The 16,458-nt window shown below is 51.4% G+C and overlaps 6 protein-coding genes across 6 annotated transcripts; 3 read left to right on the top strand and 3 right to left on the bottom strand.

Moving 5' to 3' along the window:
- Positions 1–88: 88 nt before the first annotated feature.
- On the bottom strand, positions 89–906 carry N0V89_010315 (uncharacterized protein; the record flags this gene model as incomplete). The annotated part of the gene is made up of 2 exons (XM_056219059.1): positions 89–446; positions 500–906. 2 exons carry the CDS (start codon positions 904–906, stop codon positions 89–91), a joined length of 765 nt encoding a protein of 254 aa, XP_056066186.1.
- Positions 907–1,667: 761 nt separating this feature from the next.
- N0V89_010314 (uncharacterized protein) lies at positions 1,668–2,302 on the top strand (the record flags this gene model as incomplete). Its single annotated transcript, XM_056219058.1, has 2 exons — positions 1,668–1,730; positions 1,781–2,302. The coding sequence occupies 2 exons, from the start codon at positions 1,668–1,670 to the stop codon at positions 2,300–2,302; spliced, it is 585 nt and encodes a 194-aa protein (XP_056066185.1).
- Positions 2,303–3,270: 968 nt separating this feature from the next.
- N0V89_010313 (uncharacterized protein) lies at positions 3,271–4,749 on the bottom strand (the record flags this gene model as incomplete). Its single annotated transcript, XM_056219057.1, has 1 exon — positions 3,271–4,749. The coding sequence occupies one exon, from the start codon at positions 4,747–4,749 to the stop codon at positions 3,271–3,273; it is 1,479 nt and encodes a 492-aa protein (XP_056066184.1).
- Positions 4,750–5,245: 496 nt separating this feature from the next.
- N0V89_010312 (uncharacterized protein) lies at positions 5,246–8,702 on the bottom strand (the record flags this gene model as incomplete). The annotated part of the gene is made up of 5 exons (XM_056219056.1): positions 5,246–5,825; positions 5,990–6,005; positions 6,056–7,295; positions 7,400–8,069; positions 8,125–8,702. 5 exons carry the CDS (start codon positions 8,700–8,702, stop codon positions 5,246–5,248), a joined length of 3,084 nt encoding a protein of 1,027 aa, XP_056066183.1.
- Positions 8,703–9,006: 304 nt separating this feature from the next.
- N0V89_010311 (uncharacterized protein) lies at positions 9,007–9,462 on the top strand (the record flags this gene model as incomplete). Its single annotated transcript, XM_056219055.1, has 1 exon — positions 9,007–9,462. One exon carries the CDS (start codon positions 9,007–9,009, stop codon positions 9,460–9,462), a length of 456 nt encoding a protein of 151 aa, XP_056066182.1.
- Positions 9,463–12,887: 3,425 nt separating this feature from the next.
- Positions 12,888–14,731, top strand: png1_2 (Protein png1; the record flags this gene model as incomplete). Its single annotated transcript, XM_056219054.1, has 2 exons — positions 12,888–14,554; positions 14,641–14,731. The coding sequence occupies 2 exons, from the start codon at positions 12,888–12,890 to the stop codon at positions 14,729–14,731; spliced, it is 1,758 nt and encodes a 585-aa protein (XP_056066181.1).
- Positions 14,732–16,458: the final 1,727 nt, after the last annotated feature.

Here is a 16,458-nt window from a genome sequence, read left to right as displayed (position 1 = left end):
AAGCGCGCAAGATTTAACACATTATGTAGTCTATCAACAGGACGCTCGCTAATTACACATGCTCTGACGAAAACTGTTCATCCTCGAACTACCTCGATGCGTCGATTATTCCTACCCGTGCCCCGATGTACTGACTATCTCGGGTTTCTAAATCATGAGCAATAAAGTCCGCGTTCTGTTCCAGAGTGGTATCGTAACGACTCGCATTCATCGCAGCCACAAGCGACTTCCCAATCAGCGGAATGTGCTTCATCCAGGAATCTTGCCACAATGGTGGCGTTCCAGCACTTGCTGTCAGTCTTGCGTGCGAGCTTTTCGTAGGTACGCTGAAGTCCGAAGATTCAGGCGTCATTGTGCTGGGGCAGATCATGGACCAGTCGACCGTATTTGGTGGGAGCGTCTTAAGCAGGGCCATGTTCTTGCGGTGAGCGAGGAAGATGGGAACACTGTAGTTTGTTAATTTCGAGATCGTTGTGTGAGACTTTCGTGCTGTACTTACTGGTCCGAGAGGATCGAGTTCGAACCTGGGAAGCTCAACACTCCCAGTCCACCCAGGAACCAGACTCTCAAAGGCTTCTTTCGCTCTGCGCCCGCTTGCTTTACCCCTTCCAGAACGGCAGCGAATATTTGTGGCAGATCGCTTTTGCCCCAGGGAGCCATGGCCGCGACTCCAGCGGAGTTGACGACGGCCTCGCAATCGTTGTGTATTATGGCATTTTTTATTGCGTGTGAGTCGTAGGCATTGCCCTCGACCACGGAGAGTTGACGATATACCGACGCCGGGAGAAGAGACTGAAGCTTTTGAGCGGATCGTACATATGCAACGACGTTGTGACCGTGTGTAAGGAGTGCAGCGACGAGCCTGAGGCCCACATTCCCGGTTGCGCCAATGAGAAGGACCTTCATGTTTGCGGTTTCTTGTGTTCCGATTGTTTGGTATTTCAATGCGAAGTCAGTGATTTGACGATGTCGAGAAGCGTTGCTGAGATTTGCGTTCGATGAAATGAGAAGTGTTGATCTGAGTGTGATGAGATGAGGGTTCCATCGTGTTCAAACAGTAAGTAAATATATTCTCATGGATTCGGTGCATCTCTCAGAGTGTATGCTCGATCGGAAACATGTTAGCCCGCTTGTGAAGCTTAGTGCCAGCTGGAAGTGGAAAGGTGTACGAAGAGAGTCGGCCCCCGATCCCCGCTCCAACTTTGGCCAATGTGATGACTGCACGGGGCGTACATCTTTGTCAGCTCGAAGACCAATGACAGCCAGCCAAATCTAGTGACTCGGGGTCGGCACAATTCATCGCAGTCTACCAAGCAGCTTCAGTTGGGCGTTGTTTGCGGTCTCGCATCACGCTGCGCAACCCGCGGACAGGCATTATGGGGGCACAGTAGATGCGCTTGGACCTTTTGGAGTATACAACACCATAGTTGCACCGACTGTGTGTGTTGATCGTTGCCAGAGTAGGAATTCAGTCGAAAGAACATTCCGTCCGTCTCTCACAGGGCGTAAGTCAACGTTGGCACAGGCCTCCGACAAAGTGAAGATGTCCAATCCAGGCGTGCCATAAGTATGCTCTCGAATGTGGATATTGAAGAACAATCGCGGAGCTCGTCACAATCCACTATCACCATAAATCGTCTCTATCTACGCTACGGCAATTTACCACGATGTCTCCGCAATGGGCAGACCAACCGCTTTCTCTTATCCCAACTCTTCCATTCTCTAAGGACGTAGGTTTTCGTTCTCCTACGCTGCTTTTGTGCCTAACAGGAGAAAATAGACGTCCCACGCGGCCTATTATGTTGCCACCCAGATGGCACTGGCCCACAACGGCATCATCCGCGGTCTGAACAGCATCTATCTCCAAGCCGCACAGATACCGCGCACAGAGGCTCGAGACTTTCTGACTTACTGCCAATGCTGGTACGAGTCTATGCACCATCATCATGACTCGGAAGAGGAGATGTTCTTTCCGGACGTTGAGAGTATCACGCATATACAGGGCCTCATGGAAGGCAATGTTGAACAGCACCGCGCCTTCACGCCCGGCTTCGAAGCGTTCGAAGCATATACCAAGAGCTGTCTTCCAGAAGATTATGACGGAGAGAAAGTCAGGAACTTGATTGACGCATTTGCAACACCACTGCATCGGCATTTGGTGGATGAGATCGATACGCTGAAGGCTCTTGACCGATATGATAGCGAGGAAATACGAGGGGCGTATAAAAGGTTTGAGAAATCTGCTATGGACACTGATAAGGCAAGATCCCTACTGTCTCTTCAGCAGATTTCACATCACTGACCATATTAGTATCGAATTGGTCCGCTCGTGTTTGGGACTTCTGATAGGGCATTCGAAGATGGCATGCACAACTTCCCACCTGTACCATTTTTCGTCCCATACATCATCCATTATGCCTTTGAAAGGAAACATCGTGGTGCTTGGCGATTCAATCCATGCACTACCTGGAGAGATCGGCGGGAGTTGCCTTTCGCGAGCACGTTAGGAACTTGAATAAGTGCACATGCCATAGGTAGAAGTGAAGGTGCACAAAGTAACATAAAGGGCGATTCTGCAGCATCCGCTCATCACAAGCATGTGAAAGAATATCGAGATTGTTGCTTAGAGACATCCTATCGTAGTGTGCATGTAGGCTTGTACTGCCTCGTTTGCGTTAATTGATTAGGAGATTATTCCACGAAAGCTTTTTTATTTCCGCGCAACGCTCGACTCAATCATGTCAGCAAGTGACGTTCTTCTATGCTGCAAAAGTAATGAGAACAGCCGTCCGGCGTGCTGGACATTGGTGCTTCATTACTCCCCTGCTGTGCTATTGTATCAAGCTTAGGATTTTCGCCTGGTTTTGCTTTCCAGGCGAGTTCGACGCGATGCAACGGTTGTAGAAGCACCTGACTCGCCCGCCCCGACGGGCTCCACTTCGCTCCACCACGCTACTCCGAGCGAGAACAAAGATCTTCAAAAAACAAAAACATACAACAGCGGGTATTCGCTGCTGGTCACCCACGCAACTACTAATCCGCCGGTACACTGCTTATATATGGCTGAGCGGACGGGAAGCCTAGTTTTCAGTGTCCTATGGTCGTATGTAGAATACAATGCTTTGCTATTAATATATATAGCCATAGGATTTTACATACTAACATTCACGGAGCCCCTTCATATTCGCTGGCCTCTTCATACAACTTCCCATAGTCGCACCTCCTTATCATCTTCATACAACTTCCCATAGTCGCACCTCCTTATCCTCTTCATACAACTTCCCATAGTCGCACCTCCTTATCCTCATCGATAATTCTGTACTTCACATTCGTCCCCTCAAATGCCTGGTGGACCATATCAAAACTTTCGTAAGACTCAAGAAAGCCGGACCTATCCGACATATAGACAATGACCTCGCTAAGGTGCGGCGTCCTCGTCGCTGCCGTTTCATGGAGCCAGCGCCCGAGAAAAGCGAACTCGTCAGGTTCATCGTACGGATAACCATCTGTTGATGCAACAGAATCTGTGACTGTGACGACTTCAACATTGCGTGGCAGACTGTCTTCCAGCCGGCGGGCCCAATTTGCATTGGACTCCCAGTCCGGAAGCAGCAGTTGGAACGGTGCCCAGAATCGCTTGATACCAGTGAACTGTTGAAGACCATTCAAGGACCCTGTGACATTGATACGCTGGACGTCGGGATCCCACGTCCCCATGCAGTTGGTGAATTTGATTGTCAGGTCCTCGAGAGTCTCTTGCACCGGCATCAACGCTTCGACAAATTTGTCGAGGTTAAGCGTGTCCGTATTGAACTGATCGCCGTAATCCGGTATGTAGAACCACTCCCAGCTCAACGTCTTGAGATTCCGAGTTCTTTCAAGGACTTGTGCAAGGAAATTAATGTGAACGTATTTTAGAGATAGCGACGTGAGATTGGTAAGGTCTGGTAGGCCTGATGGCCAGGTGAACGGCAACGTCTTAGGGTTGAAACACCAACCTGAAATGCTGCGCATGGACGGAAGGTTAAGAAGAGTAAATAGGCCTTGAGGATGGCAAAAATCTGGATTTGGGCCAGGGTCCGATTCTAGAGGTCCAGGGAAAAAGATCTCTTCTAGGTGCTCGAATCGAGAGAGCCCGTGATTCGATGTATCGAAAACAGCAGATTGGAAAAGCTTTCCTAGAAAGGCGTCGTCATAAACGATCCTTGGTTTGGTTTTCGCGCTTGTCCTCGTCCCGAGGAAAGGTAGGATAGCCGCATACCCAACACGAAAACGTGCGAGATTAGGTAATTTGGAGATTAACAGGGCAACGAAGGCATTTAGGTCACCCACCTGGAGTTTGTCTATCCAGATATCGGCGTACGAGAGACCAGATTCCGCAATAAATGAGACAAACTCAGGTAACCCATCATCTGCTGCCGGGTGTGGCGGAGAAGCCAGAGGCACTTTGTATTGCCCGTACCAATCTCCCGGCTCCCACATACTCTGAATACTCTCCTCCCCATCGCGCAAACGCACACTTTTAACGAGTTTTGCTAGCTCAGGCTTATTGAATATAGTCCGGGCGAGATGCATTATAGGGCGCGGGTTATCTCGATAGATGGTGAAGTTGACTTGTGAATAAAGATGCGGCGTTGCGAATTTGTGTAGCTTCTTGTTAACGAGGCTCACAGCAGTAAGGTCACGAAATGACACTTGCTCAAGGATGGTATCTGCGAGCTCAGTAGGACAGCTAAGGAACGACGCCATAGTATTGTTAAGATTGGTGGTGAGGCTGATAAAGTGGAGAAGATGTTATAATGTGGCAGGGACGTAAGTAGTGTGCCTTTACTAAGTGGTCGGTGCATGCAAGGACGTCAACCGGTACTACGCCGCCTCCTTCGGGGAACCAAATCGTAGCCCCCAATTCCACCTTCCGAGTTTCCGGCGCTACCGGTATCGTGTCTCACCGGTAGCAGTCCGTGCAACGGGCAACACGTCAGACCATGCAACACCCCAACACGATCGCTCGGCCACAAACATGACGAAGCCACTCGAAGCAGAATTCGCTGGACCACGGAGCCTCTTTTGGATGTGGCTCGACCTGCAGCAGAGAAGAAACGTGTGTTCGGAAGGACTGCGTCCAAGCGTAACAAGTCGTAAAATTACAATAATACTATCATCTCTACCATCATCCCCACAACGCCATCTACAGACAACGAACGCCCAACCAATGCAGACCCAGCTCCCAATGTGTATATCCCACCTACTGCGTAACCCCCTTCAACGCCTGAAGCATCAGCCCAAAGATAACCCCCCTCGCGACCCGCGCATCCTGCAGCGCATCGAACACCCTCCCCAGTGCCTCCCCACTAGCCGCCTGTCCCATAACGCTTGTCAGCGCCTGCGGCATGCCCTTCTCCACAAGCGCCTTCCTCGCCTTCACCCTCAATCTCTCCTTCTCCTCATCTCCCATCTCTCCGTTTACCCAGCCTTTCTTCTCACACTCTTTATTCCACTTGTCTAACTCCGCCTCAGTAGGAAGCGCATTCTCCCGTATCTTGCGGATATGGTACGCCAGCCCATCATCGGAAGTGTTTGCGTCGAGCATGGTGGATTGCATCAGGGTCTGGATGGAGGTCAATTGCGGGTTTCCGGGGCGCAGGAGGAATGTCTTTGCGGCGTTGAGCAGTGTGCGGCGGAGGGACCAGGCAGAGGAGAGCGTGTAGAGCTCGTTGATGGTAGCGAAGAAGAGTTCGATGAGGACGGTGGTTTCAGGCTCGGAGAGGGGGGCGTGGGTGGCGCGTGGTTTCCTTTGGCTTCGGGTGATGAGGCGGTGGGTGCTCCTGTGGGAGGGGGATTGGAAGAGGTGAGAGATATGGCTGAGGGGCGACGTGGGAGAGGAGGTACGGGTGGTGGGGTGTCAGCGGTGAATGGTAAAGAGTTAGTCGATGTGCGCGATGGGTGTCGACTGTGGACCGGGTCGGTGTAGTCGTCTGATATTTCGGACGGCATAGGGGGGAGGTCTGCTTGACGTTAGTCTCCGACTCATCATGCGTATACATGGAAAACTTACTCATGAGCTGGTCGCCGCCCATTGTAGGCGACAGGTCCATACTCTCCCTCACGCTCGGCGCTCGACTTGCACTTCTTGACCCACCGAACAAACTATTTGGGCCCGAGCGCTTCCCATCGCCATCGGGGTTGTAGCTTGGACGCCGCTCCATAGGCGCCTCTCTTTGTGGCTGCTGGTCAATAATTGGCGAGTTAGCGGTGCGAAGAGATTCCGTGGATGTACGCTTCGCAGCAAACGACATCGTGCTTTCGGATCGGATGTGACTTGGAAGCTCTGATACCGTGCTCTCAGCGCGACCGTGTCGATTGGTTATCGGCGTAGTTTGGGATATGGTCGACGTGCGGGACACGCTTGGGCTGTTCGTTGTGGAGTCCGCGCGTTTCTTCCCGTTCTTTGCGCCAAAGGGGGTGGCAACACTGCCCAGCACGCCCGTTACACCGCCAAAGAGCGCTTTGCCGCCTCCCGCGACCTCTTTTGGCGCTTGAGTGAGGACATTCATCATCCCTTTGCCCATCGTCTCGAATGCTTGGCCGGGCCATATGCCGCCTGCGCCGGGCGATTTGCCGTTTCCGATCTCCTTATCGAGAAAGCGCTTCATACCTTCGCTTTCAGCAAGGGGTCTGTACTGCACAGCATCGTTCAGATACCGCTCTAGTTCGCCACGAAGCGATACCTTGGTATGGTTCTTCCAAGTCGGCAGATCCTTGTGTGCTTCCACGAAACCGTTCGCGCCTGTGATTTGCGCTATTCGGCGAAGTACCTCGTGCAAGGTCTCAAAATCGGTGTATTTCTTTGCAGACATCCAACCCTTATAATAGTCCAATGAAGGTTCGATTTGGATCAAGTACTCCACGGTGGGTTTGTTTCTAATTATTCCCTTTTCGCCCGGCATAGAGTCATCGAATATGGTCATCTTGCAGTTGTGGAGCGTCAGTGGTGGAGGTGTAAGTGGTGAATTATCTGCCAGCGCTGTAGGAGGAGCATTCGGGACGAGCTGGTCGAAGCTGGTGAAAGCTTCTTTCTGCGGTTGCGCGTTTTCGTTGGTCGGGGACGGTGTGGCGGATTCTTGTGAGCCATGGGCAGGCATGTTCGTGATGCCGAAGGCTGACATGTCGTTCTCTGCGAGGGTCTCACTTTGTGATGAAGTCGGGGTGACTATGCCCTGCGTAGTGCTCTCGGACTGATCGTCGATCAAGGAAGAGTTTGATGTATTGTGTTGCTCTTTCATTCGCTTTGCGTCCTACCATTGCATTAGCAAAATTCATCATCTTGAGCATTGATTACGGGAGGCAATCGTAACACGAGAGGATCAAGGCAATGAAGGTTGTTGAACTTGTAGCTTACCTCGTCCGCAATCATCTGGTTCAGCCGCTGAGCTTCCTGCATAGCTTCGTCCATTGCCTGCTGCGCCCTACTCACAACCCGCTTGTGCTTCTTTACCTCCTCACTGTTCTGCCGCCGCTCAACACTATCCTTGGCGGTCCCTAGCGGCGATGCCTCGACGCCCGCGTCGATGGCCTCCATAAGCTCGGGCTCGCCATCTTCAAGCAGGTGCACGATCCAGCCGTTGATCCACTCGGGTTTCGAACACGTTGTAACGATCATCTCCAGCACCACCTTCGCCAAGATTTGGTGCAGGAACTCCCGCGCGGGCTTGCAGTTGTACGTCTTCGGCTCCAGATAGTTCTGAAGTATATCTTCCGCGATACCGCCTAGTTGCTTTGTTTGAAATTCCGTGTCTAGAATCGTAGCCAGCGTGCTGTCGCGCTTCATCTTCATGTACAAGTCCACAGCTCCAGGCGCAGTCTCGCCCGGGTTCGCCAAGATAGCATTTGAGAGTTCAGAAAAGAAGATGATCATGAATGACGAAGACTTGGTCACAAAATCGACGAATGAATCTGCCGGTCGCTTGCGGGATAGGTGTGTAGACATGGAGATCAAAAAAGCGGTCAATGTCTGTCGAGAAGCATTGGGAAAGAGTGTTTCGTTGGGAATGATGGGGTGGTACCACCACCTGTATTGCATTAGACATATACATGTGTACGAGGAGACGGCGAGTATGAGCATACTTGACATAGTCGCGTATCACCGCGTCCGTCAGTTCCGTCAGCGCAGCCGCCGTCTCTGGGCGGAAGTCTGAGAAATCCAACTCCTGGCCTGAGTACAGCTTCACACTGAGATCGGCGTCATCGTCGTCTTGACTGCTGCCTTTGTCTCGCTGTTCCCGCCATGAGAGGACCCTGTGCGCAATGTCTACTCCCAGTTCCTTCCGCCGTAGGTCCTGGCTCTTCTCGGCGCCATGGTCGCCGTGCGCATGACTTTCCCACGTCGCATGGAGGGCCACACCGCCCACGACGCCTATAAGAAGTAATCCGACTCTTCCTAATATTAAGTAGGTCCCTGCGCCCAGACCAACCAAGCATGCGCCCAGCGTCTCATTGCTCGCAGTTGACAGGAACACAAGAGCGCGGTCTAACAGCGCTTTCCAGTCTATCGACGGCGCATTTGCACCTTCCTTGGAGACCTCTTCGCGTAGAGGTGTCTTCTCGGTGGCATTGGGCGCACCTGGCACGGGCGCAAGCGGGTCGGCGGGTGCGTCGGTCGGAGGCTCGCGGAGACTCGGCACGGGCTCAAGGGGGTCGGTCATGGTGTCGCTAGGGCACGCGCGCACATCGAGGTAAGGAAGGACACCAGCAGTCCAGCGTAGCAATGTTGTGTGTTTCGCCTGTGGGGCAAGCGATCTGGCAACAAGTGCGGGATATGCTGGCTCAGGAACGTTTCACGCCGCCCGTTGGCGCAGGCTTATTCGGGGACGCGAGGGTCAGGGTCGCGCCTGCTCCCGCGCTTCGGTGAAACCATTGTTCCGCGTGCTTCTTTCTTCGTTTGGGCCGATCTCGCGTCGGACGCCGTTCATCCTCCACGACTTCTAATTCTAAACTCCCGATCTGACAATGGCCTCCCCCGCCAACGACCCCGAGCTCCTGTCCTTCATTCAGGAATTCTGGGCTGGCCGCCTGCCGCACAGTGCAATCTACCAGCTCGTCCTCTCAGATGTCAAGTTCACGCATGCGTCAAAGGGCGTTGTAAGAGCGCGTCTGACCCTGACCAAGAATCATGTCAATTCTCATGGAGGTATACATGGTTCGACGTCAGCCACGATCATCGACTGGGTAGGCGGCATCGCCATTGCGGCGTGGGACAAGCGCTCCAAGATCGGCGTCAGTACCGACATCCACGTCACGTACCAGAGCTCGGCGAGGGAAGGCGATGAGATCGAGATCGAGGGCGTAGCGACCAAGGTTGGCGGGACCTTGGCATTCACAAGATGCAGCATCTATAAGGTTGTGGATGGGGAGCGGGGCGCTGTCATTGCGGAGGGCAGCCACACCAAGTTTGTCAAGGTCTGAGGACGAAGGTCATGTTACATGTCTGTCTACAAGTATACGATGCATAGCGGGCCTTACCGGGATTAACACCAGACACGCCATCTTCTTTGGGCTATCATTCTGCGCTCCATGAATGACGGATTCCACTCGGATGGCGAAGAGAAACACACCTTATGCTTTAGAACTCGTACTGAGCCTCGTGGCTACGACCGTATGAGAATATAGAGGGTGGACATACACATACACGCATTATGCATAGACGCAGATAACGAATCAATGTCAATTTCACTACGCGCGGCAACTGGTATATGGGCACAGCTTGGCTCAGCCTGAGGTACCACAGGACACTGAATTTCAGATGAGTTACTGTAATTTGCATCGACAAGTTTCAGTAATGGTGTGCATCTTCGAACTCACGTGGGCGCAGTAATTCCAGGTCCTCAAAATTCGAAATTGAATCATGCCAGAAGGAGGAGAACGACTTGACACAGCTCGCCCTATGCACACGATCGGGATAGACTTGAAGTTCCTGCTTGCGCCCGAGGCCGTCCCACGATTTCCCAACCTTTTAGTGCCCTCGAGCTTGCCCATGTTAAGGTCGTCACCATATTTTAGTCCACCTCCCATGGACTGCGTTTTCTCTGGTTTTTAGTGCAGAGCAACAAAGCGTAAGGAGCGAGGAGCGAGGTACAGCAAAGGCAGGTGGCTTTTATACCGAAGTCATCACCCCACTGTATCTCAGTCCCTAAATGGGACACTGATGAATTCCTCCCAAGTAGGATGGCGATACTCATCATCACTTCACGGCACAGACCATTCTTGTTCATGTGACGTTATCCTGTGCGTTTTGGTCACCTCCAGCTTCGACACACACATAGGGCGCGCGGACATGCCTTTTTAGTCCACCTCCCATAGACAATACTCTCCTCCTGCTCTCCTCCTGCTCTCCTCCTTTTTAGTGCGGCGCAACGATGTGTGAAGAACACGAAGACGAACATTGGGCCTCTATTTATACATAAGTTCCCGCACCATCCCAAGCCAGTGACCAGCTCGAGCACTGATCATCCCCCTAAAGCACTGATGATGATTTTCACCAAGGTCACTCTATGCTTAAAGCCGTCCTGCTCCATTGAGAGAAGGAAAGAGCATTCGAGTCCTCCAGCTGCGCGCCCACATGGCTCGAAACTTCTTGATATTTTGGTCCGCTCACATGTACTTCAAGTGGTCGCCTTTTAGTGCAAAGCAACGGAGTGTGAAGAGCAAGAAGGTCAATGATAAAGCGTTATTTATACGTCTCCGTGCGTGCTGTGATCGGCCGGCACACGGATGATTTTGAAGAGGTGATGACGATATTGATCATCGCGCGCAAAAGGCCGTTCGCCACATGAACGACTTGCTCGAGCATTTTGATCTCTTCCAGACACACGCCCACATTTCTCCAGTCCTTTTTTGTCTTTTGATCCATCTCCCATGTATCATGGTCAACTCCCCTTTTAATGCGAGTGCAAGGAACAACGTGTGTAGAGCAAGGTGGGAGAATGGTGGTGGTATTTATACCTAGATCTTGGCAGTGAAGCTTCACTACACGACTGTGGGGATGAACCTCGACAGAGAGCGATGATGAGCTTCGCTATCCCAGTTAAAAGCCAACTATTTGCTACTCTAGATTCAAAGATAGATTTCGTTGAGCTATATGCCAAAGCAGGCCAATCAGCCTGTTAGAACACCGGTACCGGACTGAGCTAGCTAATAGGGCGAATGTATATACAAATTCGCTGAAAATTGCAAAAACGAAGGCCCAGAGCTGACAAGAAAGTGGGGGAATCCTTTTTGCAAACGATAATAGCTGTCCAACTAGATGCGGCATATCATATTGGCGTCGGATGGTACGCCTTGTACACTTGTAGGGCCCCTTCGATGCTTTGCACCAAGCCAAAGAAGATGGTCAGTAACAAAATTAGTATAGCCACCCAAAACGTGTACCATTGTACGCCGTTGCGCCGGTCGTTCCACCATTGAGAGAGTGTGCCCGGGCGCGACTCGTCGAAGACTTGCTTCAAGATGAGCAGTCTATCGCGCCAATACATGAAATGTTCGAATTGTCTATCGTCTGCTCGAAGGCATCCGCACTGGACGACAAAAGGGTCCAACGCTTCGACGCTTGCGATCTTGCGATACCATGTTTCGGTAAACTTGTGTCCTTTGGGAAACAAGAGCATGAGTGTTCGGACTGTTTCATCAACTAGTCCCTTCGGAAAGATGGAACTATCAGAAACGTCTATCAGCATTATGCGCTAATCCCAACTGTGCAATCATCTCAAAGATATGTCCAGCGATCTAGCGTCCACTATGTGTCATTGGAGGAATTCTGGACTATCACATAGCCAGCGATACAGGAAGGCATAAACGAACAACACTTACTGTTGCTGATGCTGCAGGAATGAAGCATGATGGAAGATGAAGAGTCTCTTATCTTCGTCGATCATGCGAAGATGATCCGCTAAGTTCGTAGTCCACACGATCTTGACCCCGGCGATGCGTTCGAGATTGCATGCAAGAAATATGCTGCCTAATTTTACGCCTTGGGCGCTCAGAACTGGATTGCTCGGAAAGGCTCCGTGGAGAAAGTCCTGCACGGTACCGCGCTCCCAAAAAATTAGCCTTCGACCGCAAAATCCGTTCTGCAGTTCTCCAATGTCGATCATTAAGAGCGCTCGAACAGCTAGATCGATAGAACCCTCGCAGAGATAGTCCGCGATATCGGGCCTTGGCCCGTGGTACTGAGAGGCCAACCTTTGCTTGATGACATCTCTTGAAATGCCGTCTTTAAAGTGCCGCCCGATACTGAGGATGTCCTGGTGGCGATCTGCAGAGATGTGTTGCGCATCATTGTGCAGGGCCTGACAGATTTGCTTCGCATAATATTGGAAATATAGCTGAAGATCTGTGCCAGAACTGGGCCTCGAGGCCGGGTCTGTGTCCAAGAACCATCCAACAACCTGTTGCTGAACGTTCGGTGGAACGCCCACTTCGGTAAGGAAGAGATCCATCATGATGTTGTCAGAAAACGTTCGGAAGCCCGTCGCCAAATCTATCGTCACTGTACTAGGCGTTAGGTTAGTGCGAGTTTTACCAAAAGGGATTTCATCGCTCTTGAAGTAACAAATTAATCACCATAGCGGATATGGTTGCTCAGCATACAGGGGTAGACGAAGGTGGCGGTGGATGCGGGGCATATGCTCGAGGCGATGCAACGCGCTTTTCAGCTCACTTGGGTTGACCGGTTTGCTCAGCCTGCTCCACGCCTCAAGCCCCGCCTTCATCAATCGTCCCGACTCTTCCTCCTTGAGTATCTTCGTACTTCTTTTGCACTCTCTGATATCGCGGATATAGCGCTATAGGCCATATCTCATTATTCTGGGGCTTCCTATCATGCACGTGCTATCATGAGTTCCCAGCAACTCTGGAGTTCGCTTAAGAGAAAGCCCCGCTGGCCAAATCCCGAGGAGTCCATTGGGCAATTTTACGGAGAGAAACAAGGAAGGCTCTGCTGGAGAGCTCAAGGCGCGGCGCGCGAGGCCTTTTCCCAGGTAGCTCCAGCGATAAAGGAATACCTCAACAGCTGTAGCGACGCTGTACCGGGCGCTGATTGGGTCACATGGTCCATCTATATGATTGGCAAATCGAAATTTACCGCTGTGCCGACAATCATGTTTGAATGCTTTCAAAAAGGCCCGAGAAAGGAAGCTATGGACATGGTGAGAAAGAGTGGCATTCTCAACCAACACCCAGGCATAGAAACCGGCCACTGGTCTTTCCCACCAAACATAGTATTCCCACAGCAGCTCGCTTTGACGTCATTACAAAGTGACTCAACATCGTCAGATTTGGACCGTGCAGTAGGACCTCAGATCACGGTGCAAACCTTCTCGAACGGATCAGTTGAACATCGAAAGGCCACGGTTGGTGGGCTTCTCTGCGCGAAGGGCAAGAACTATTACTTCACGGTCAATCACCCATTCTCGAGTGGACATCGGATAGTACCTTGGCCTTCCTCTCTTGCTGATTTTGATGATGAATGCGAATTCGGGGGCCAAAGTGACGCTGAGGACGATGAAAACGATGATGCGCTCGCGGACGTTACAAGTGGAGGAAGCAGGACCCCAGAATCATCTTCTGGTTGTAACTCGGATGACGATGCGGCGAATAACGGCAGTCTGGATAGCTCAGGATCGGAAGAGATCAGTATCATTGCCCCGGAAAAGTTGCGCAGCAAAACATGTGAGACTGTCAGCGATGGCAGAATTGTCCGGTACTTGCCTGCAGGGGAATCAAGCGACGTTGACCCTGGAGACGAACGACTCTTACGCAAAGAGAAAGCAGACCCGGTTGCAGTCTCTAACCGGGACCTATGCATCGCGTCGACTGTCCTGGATTATGCCTTAATTCTCTCCGAGGATGATGATATCATACTTTCGGTCTCTGCTCACGTCTCTGTACCTTTCTCCAAAGGTGGGATTCCGTATATGTCGCTAAAGAACGTTGCCGATAAAATCCCTGAGATTGCATCCATTATTACCATGACTGGCTCGAGCGGCTTAATCACGGGGATGCTGTCTGGATCGCCTTCATATACTCGCCTGCCTGGCGCTGGAGCCTATCAGGAGGTCTTCACTGTGAAGCTCGATGGACCACTGCATCCCGGCGATTGCGGATCGTGCGTCTTTAGCGCCGAGACCGGCGCTCTCTATGGTCATATCGTTGCGGGAAGTACAGTCACTCAAATCGCATACATTTTACCGGCAGCCGTTGTGTTCCAGGACATATCGCTTCAAATTGAGAGGCTTAACCAAAGGGCCGCCAGCTTCAAGACCTATCCAAGCTATTGCTTCGAGTTTGGGCAGCTAGAAAAGCACCTTACTCGAATCGATTCGCTTCCCCCGCCACCCACTAGATCTTCCACGACCTCGATTCTGTACGATGACGCTCTCACAAACGATCCAGAAGTTGAAGCTGCTACTCAAAATGCCATGTCATTACTACGGAGCTCACCTCCGAAGGATTCCACTTCGATACCTGATACTATAATCAAGTCCCGGGGGCCTGTTTCCTTGTCCAAACGAAAAGGTTATCCCCCGCGTGAAATTCATTCCACACTTGACAGCCCCATACCTTTCCATACCCGACTCCAGTATTCAGGGCCCCCACCGCCGACGCACTCTTCATATTCGCCACAAAATCCGTCTTTGCGGGAGTTGTCTTCGGTGCCGGCACCTGGTCAGAGGAATAGGCGGACGATTCTGTCGAACAATGTCCTTCCGACCATAAAACAATCCATGCCAACCTCTGCTTCCGAGGTAGCTCGAAAGGATGGCTTCTTAAAAGAACCTGTCAACGCGGGATTGCGGTATATAAATACCGAACAGGCTTGGGCGGCTTATCACTTCGAAAAACATGCACAAAATTGTACATACTGCCACGACCCCTACGAAGTCCACCGCAACCACGAGCAGCTGTGTGACATTGGTTACCGCCTAGCTCAGGATATTACGGCACTCATGTATTACAGGGATGGTGAAGTCCACAGCACGGTCGAAACGGATGACAAAACTATTCGTCTTGAACTTCCAGCGGAATACGTGCAAGTGAAAGGTCTCCTCAAAGCGGTTGAACGGTCATTGCGCCATCGCTCCCGAGCGCCATTCGTATCCATGGACCGTAAATATCATGAATTTCCCCGTACACCCGTGCGATCGCGATCGAATAAACAAACAGTAACGATCGATCAGCCATCTGAGGCGAGATCGCGGCCCAGATCTGGCGAAATTGTGCATTGGCCGAGCAAATCACCGTCGGTAGGAAACCTTTCGAGGAGTCCAGCGGGCCAATCAAAGCTGAGTACCACCATCGAGATCAACAACAGGGGACGCCCATCTAAGCGTGGCTCGTTGTATGAGCAGGATCTTGCGACCCCTCGCGACAACGTGAAGCCGTATACTGTAGAAGTTTCAGATCCCTCTTTACGCAGCTTTACAGGGCACCGCGTAAGCAGGTACTATATGTGAAGAATCTAAGCCTTTTGTTTCTCCTTGTCCATTATCTCTCTGCAACGCAAATGTGTTTGTATCTACGTGGGGGACTTCCATTCCTTCTGCTCGATCTAATAGCATCATAGCTGTGATAACTATATCTACTCCCAAGTTGATTTCGGAAAGATGTGCTACGAGGGAGCTAGCGATCAGTTTACCAATATCCTTCTCAGTGACCTGCAGGCTGCTGTCCTTGAGACTTGTGCCACTCCGCGCTTCGTGGAGAACAGACAGATACTGGCAATCCGTCATGCGGCCGCTGTCTTATGTTTCTTATCCTCGCCACTCTACGGCGTGGATGATCTTCAGATTGCAGTCTGCAGGATCATGGGAGTAAAGCAGAGGGACGAAGTGTGCCCCGATATGTCTTGTGCGTTTTAGATGCACACCACTCATCATACTGGGCTCGGGAATCTTTCATACACTCCGCAAACCCTTCTGCAAGATATATAGTCATTTGAAGCTAGCGCGGGGTTGCCTAGTTGCATGACTTACAACACACGAGTTGGGGCTTGCATATGACGTTTCCCAGCAGTAGGCCGTCCATCAAATGAAACGCCGCATAATATGTTGGTTGGTGATGACAAAATAGCTGGCTGAAGCATTCTCATCAGTAGAATTACTCTGCGGGCCCTGTCGCTCTCCCCACCATTGATGCACACCACCGGTCTCAAGCATCTAATACGCGATAGCGCTACTGAAGCCCTGCCTACCTATAGTATAATAGCAACTGGGCTGGCCTCGAATGCGCCCGTGCGCTGGTACTAGAAGCCCCGTTGAGCGAACAGGCGCCTGCGCGATAGTATTGCCATATTGGTGATCGCTTTCTCTCTCGATGATAACAAACTAAATACTGACAAGGAGCGACTGGAAGACGAGCTAGGCGCAATGCCTATAATAGTTAATGCTCATATCATGATACATAAGC

This window comes from Didymosphaeria variabile, assembly GCF_027946475.1.
Source record: "Didymosphaeria variabile strain IMI 356815 chromosome Unknown scaffold_8, whole genome shotgun sequence".
Lineage (NCBI taxonomy): Eukaryota > Fungi > Ascomycota > Dothideomycetes > Pleosporales > Didymosphaeriaceae > Didymosphaeria > Didymosphaeria variabile.
This window is presented reverse-complemented; position numbering and strand designations above follow the sequence as displayed.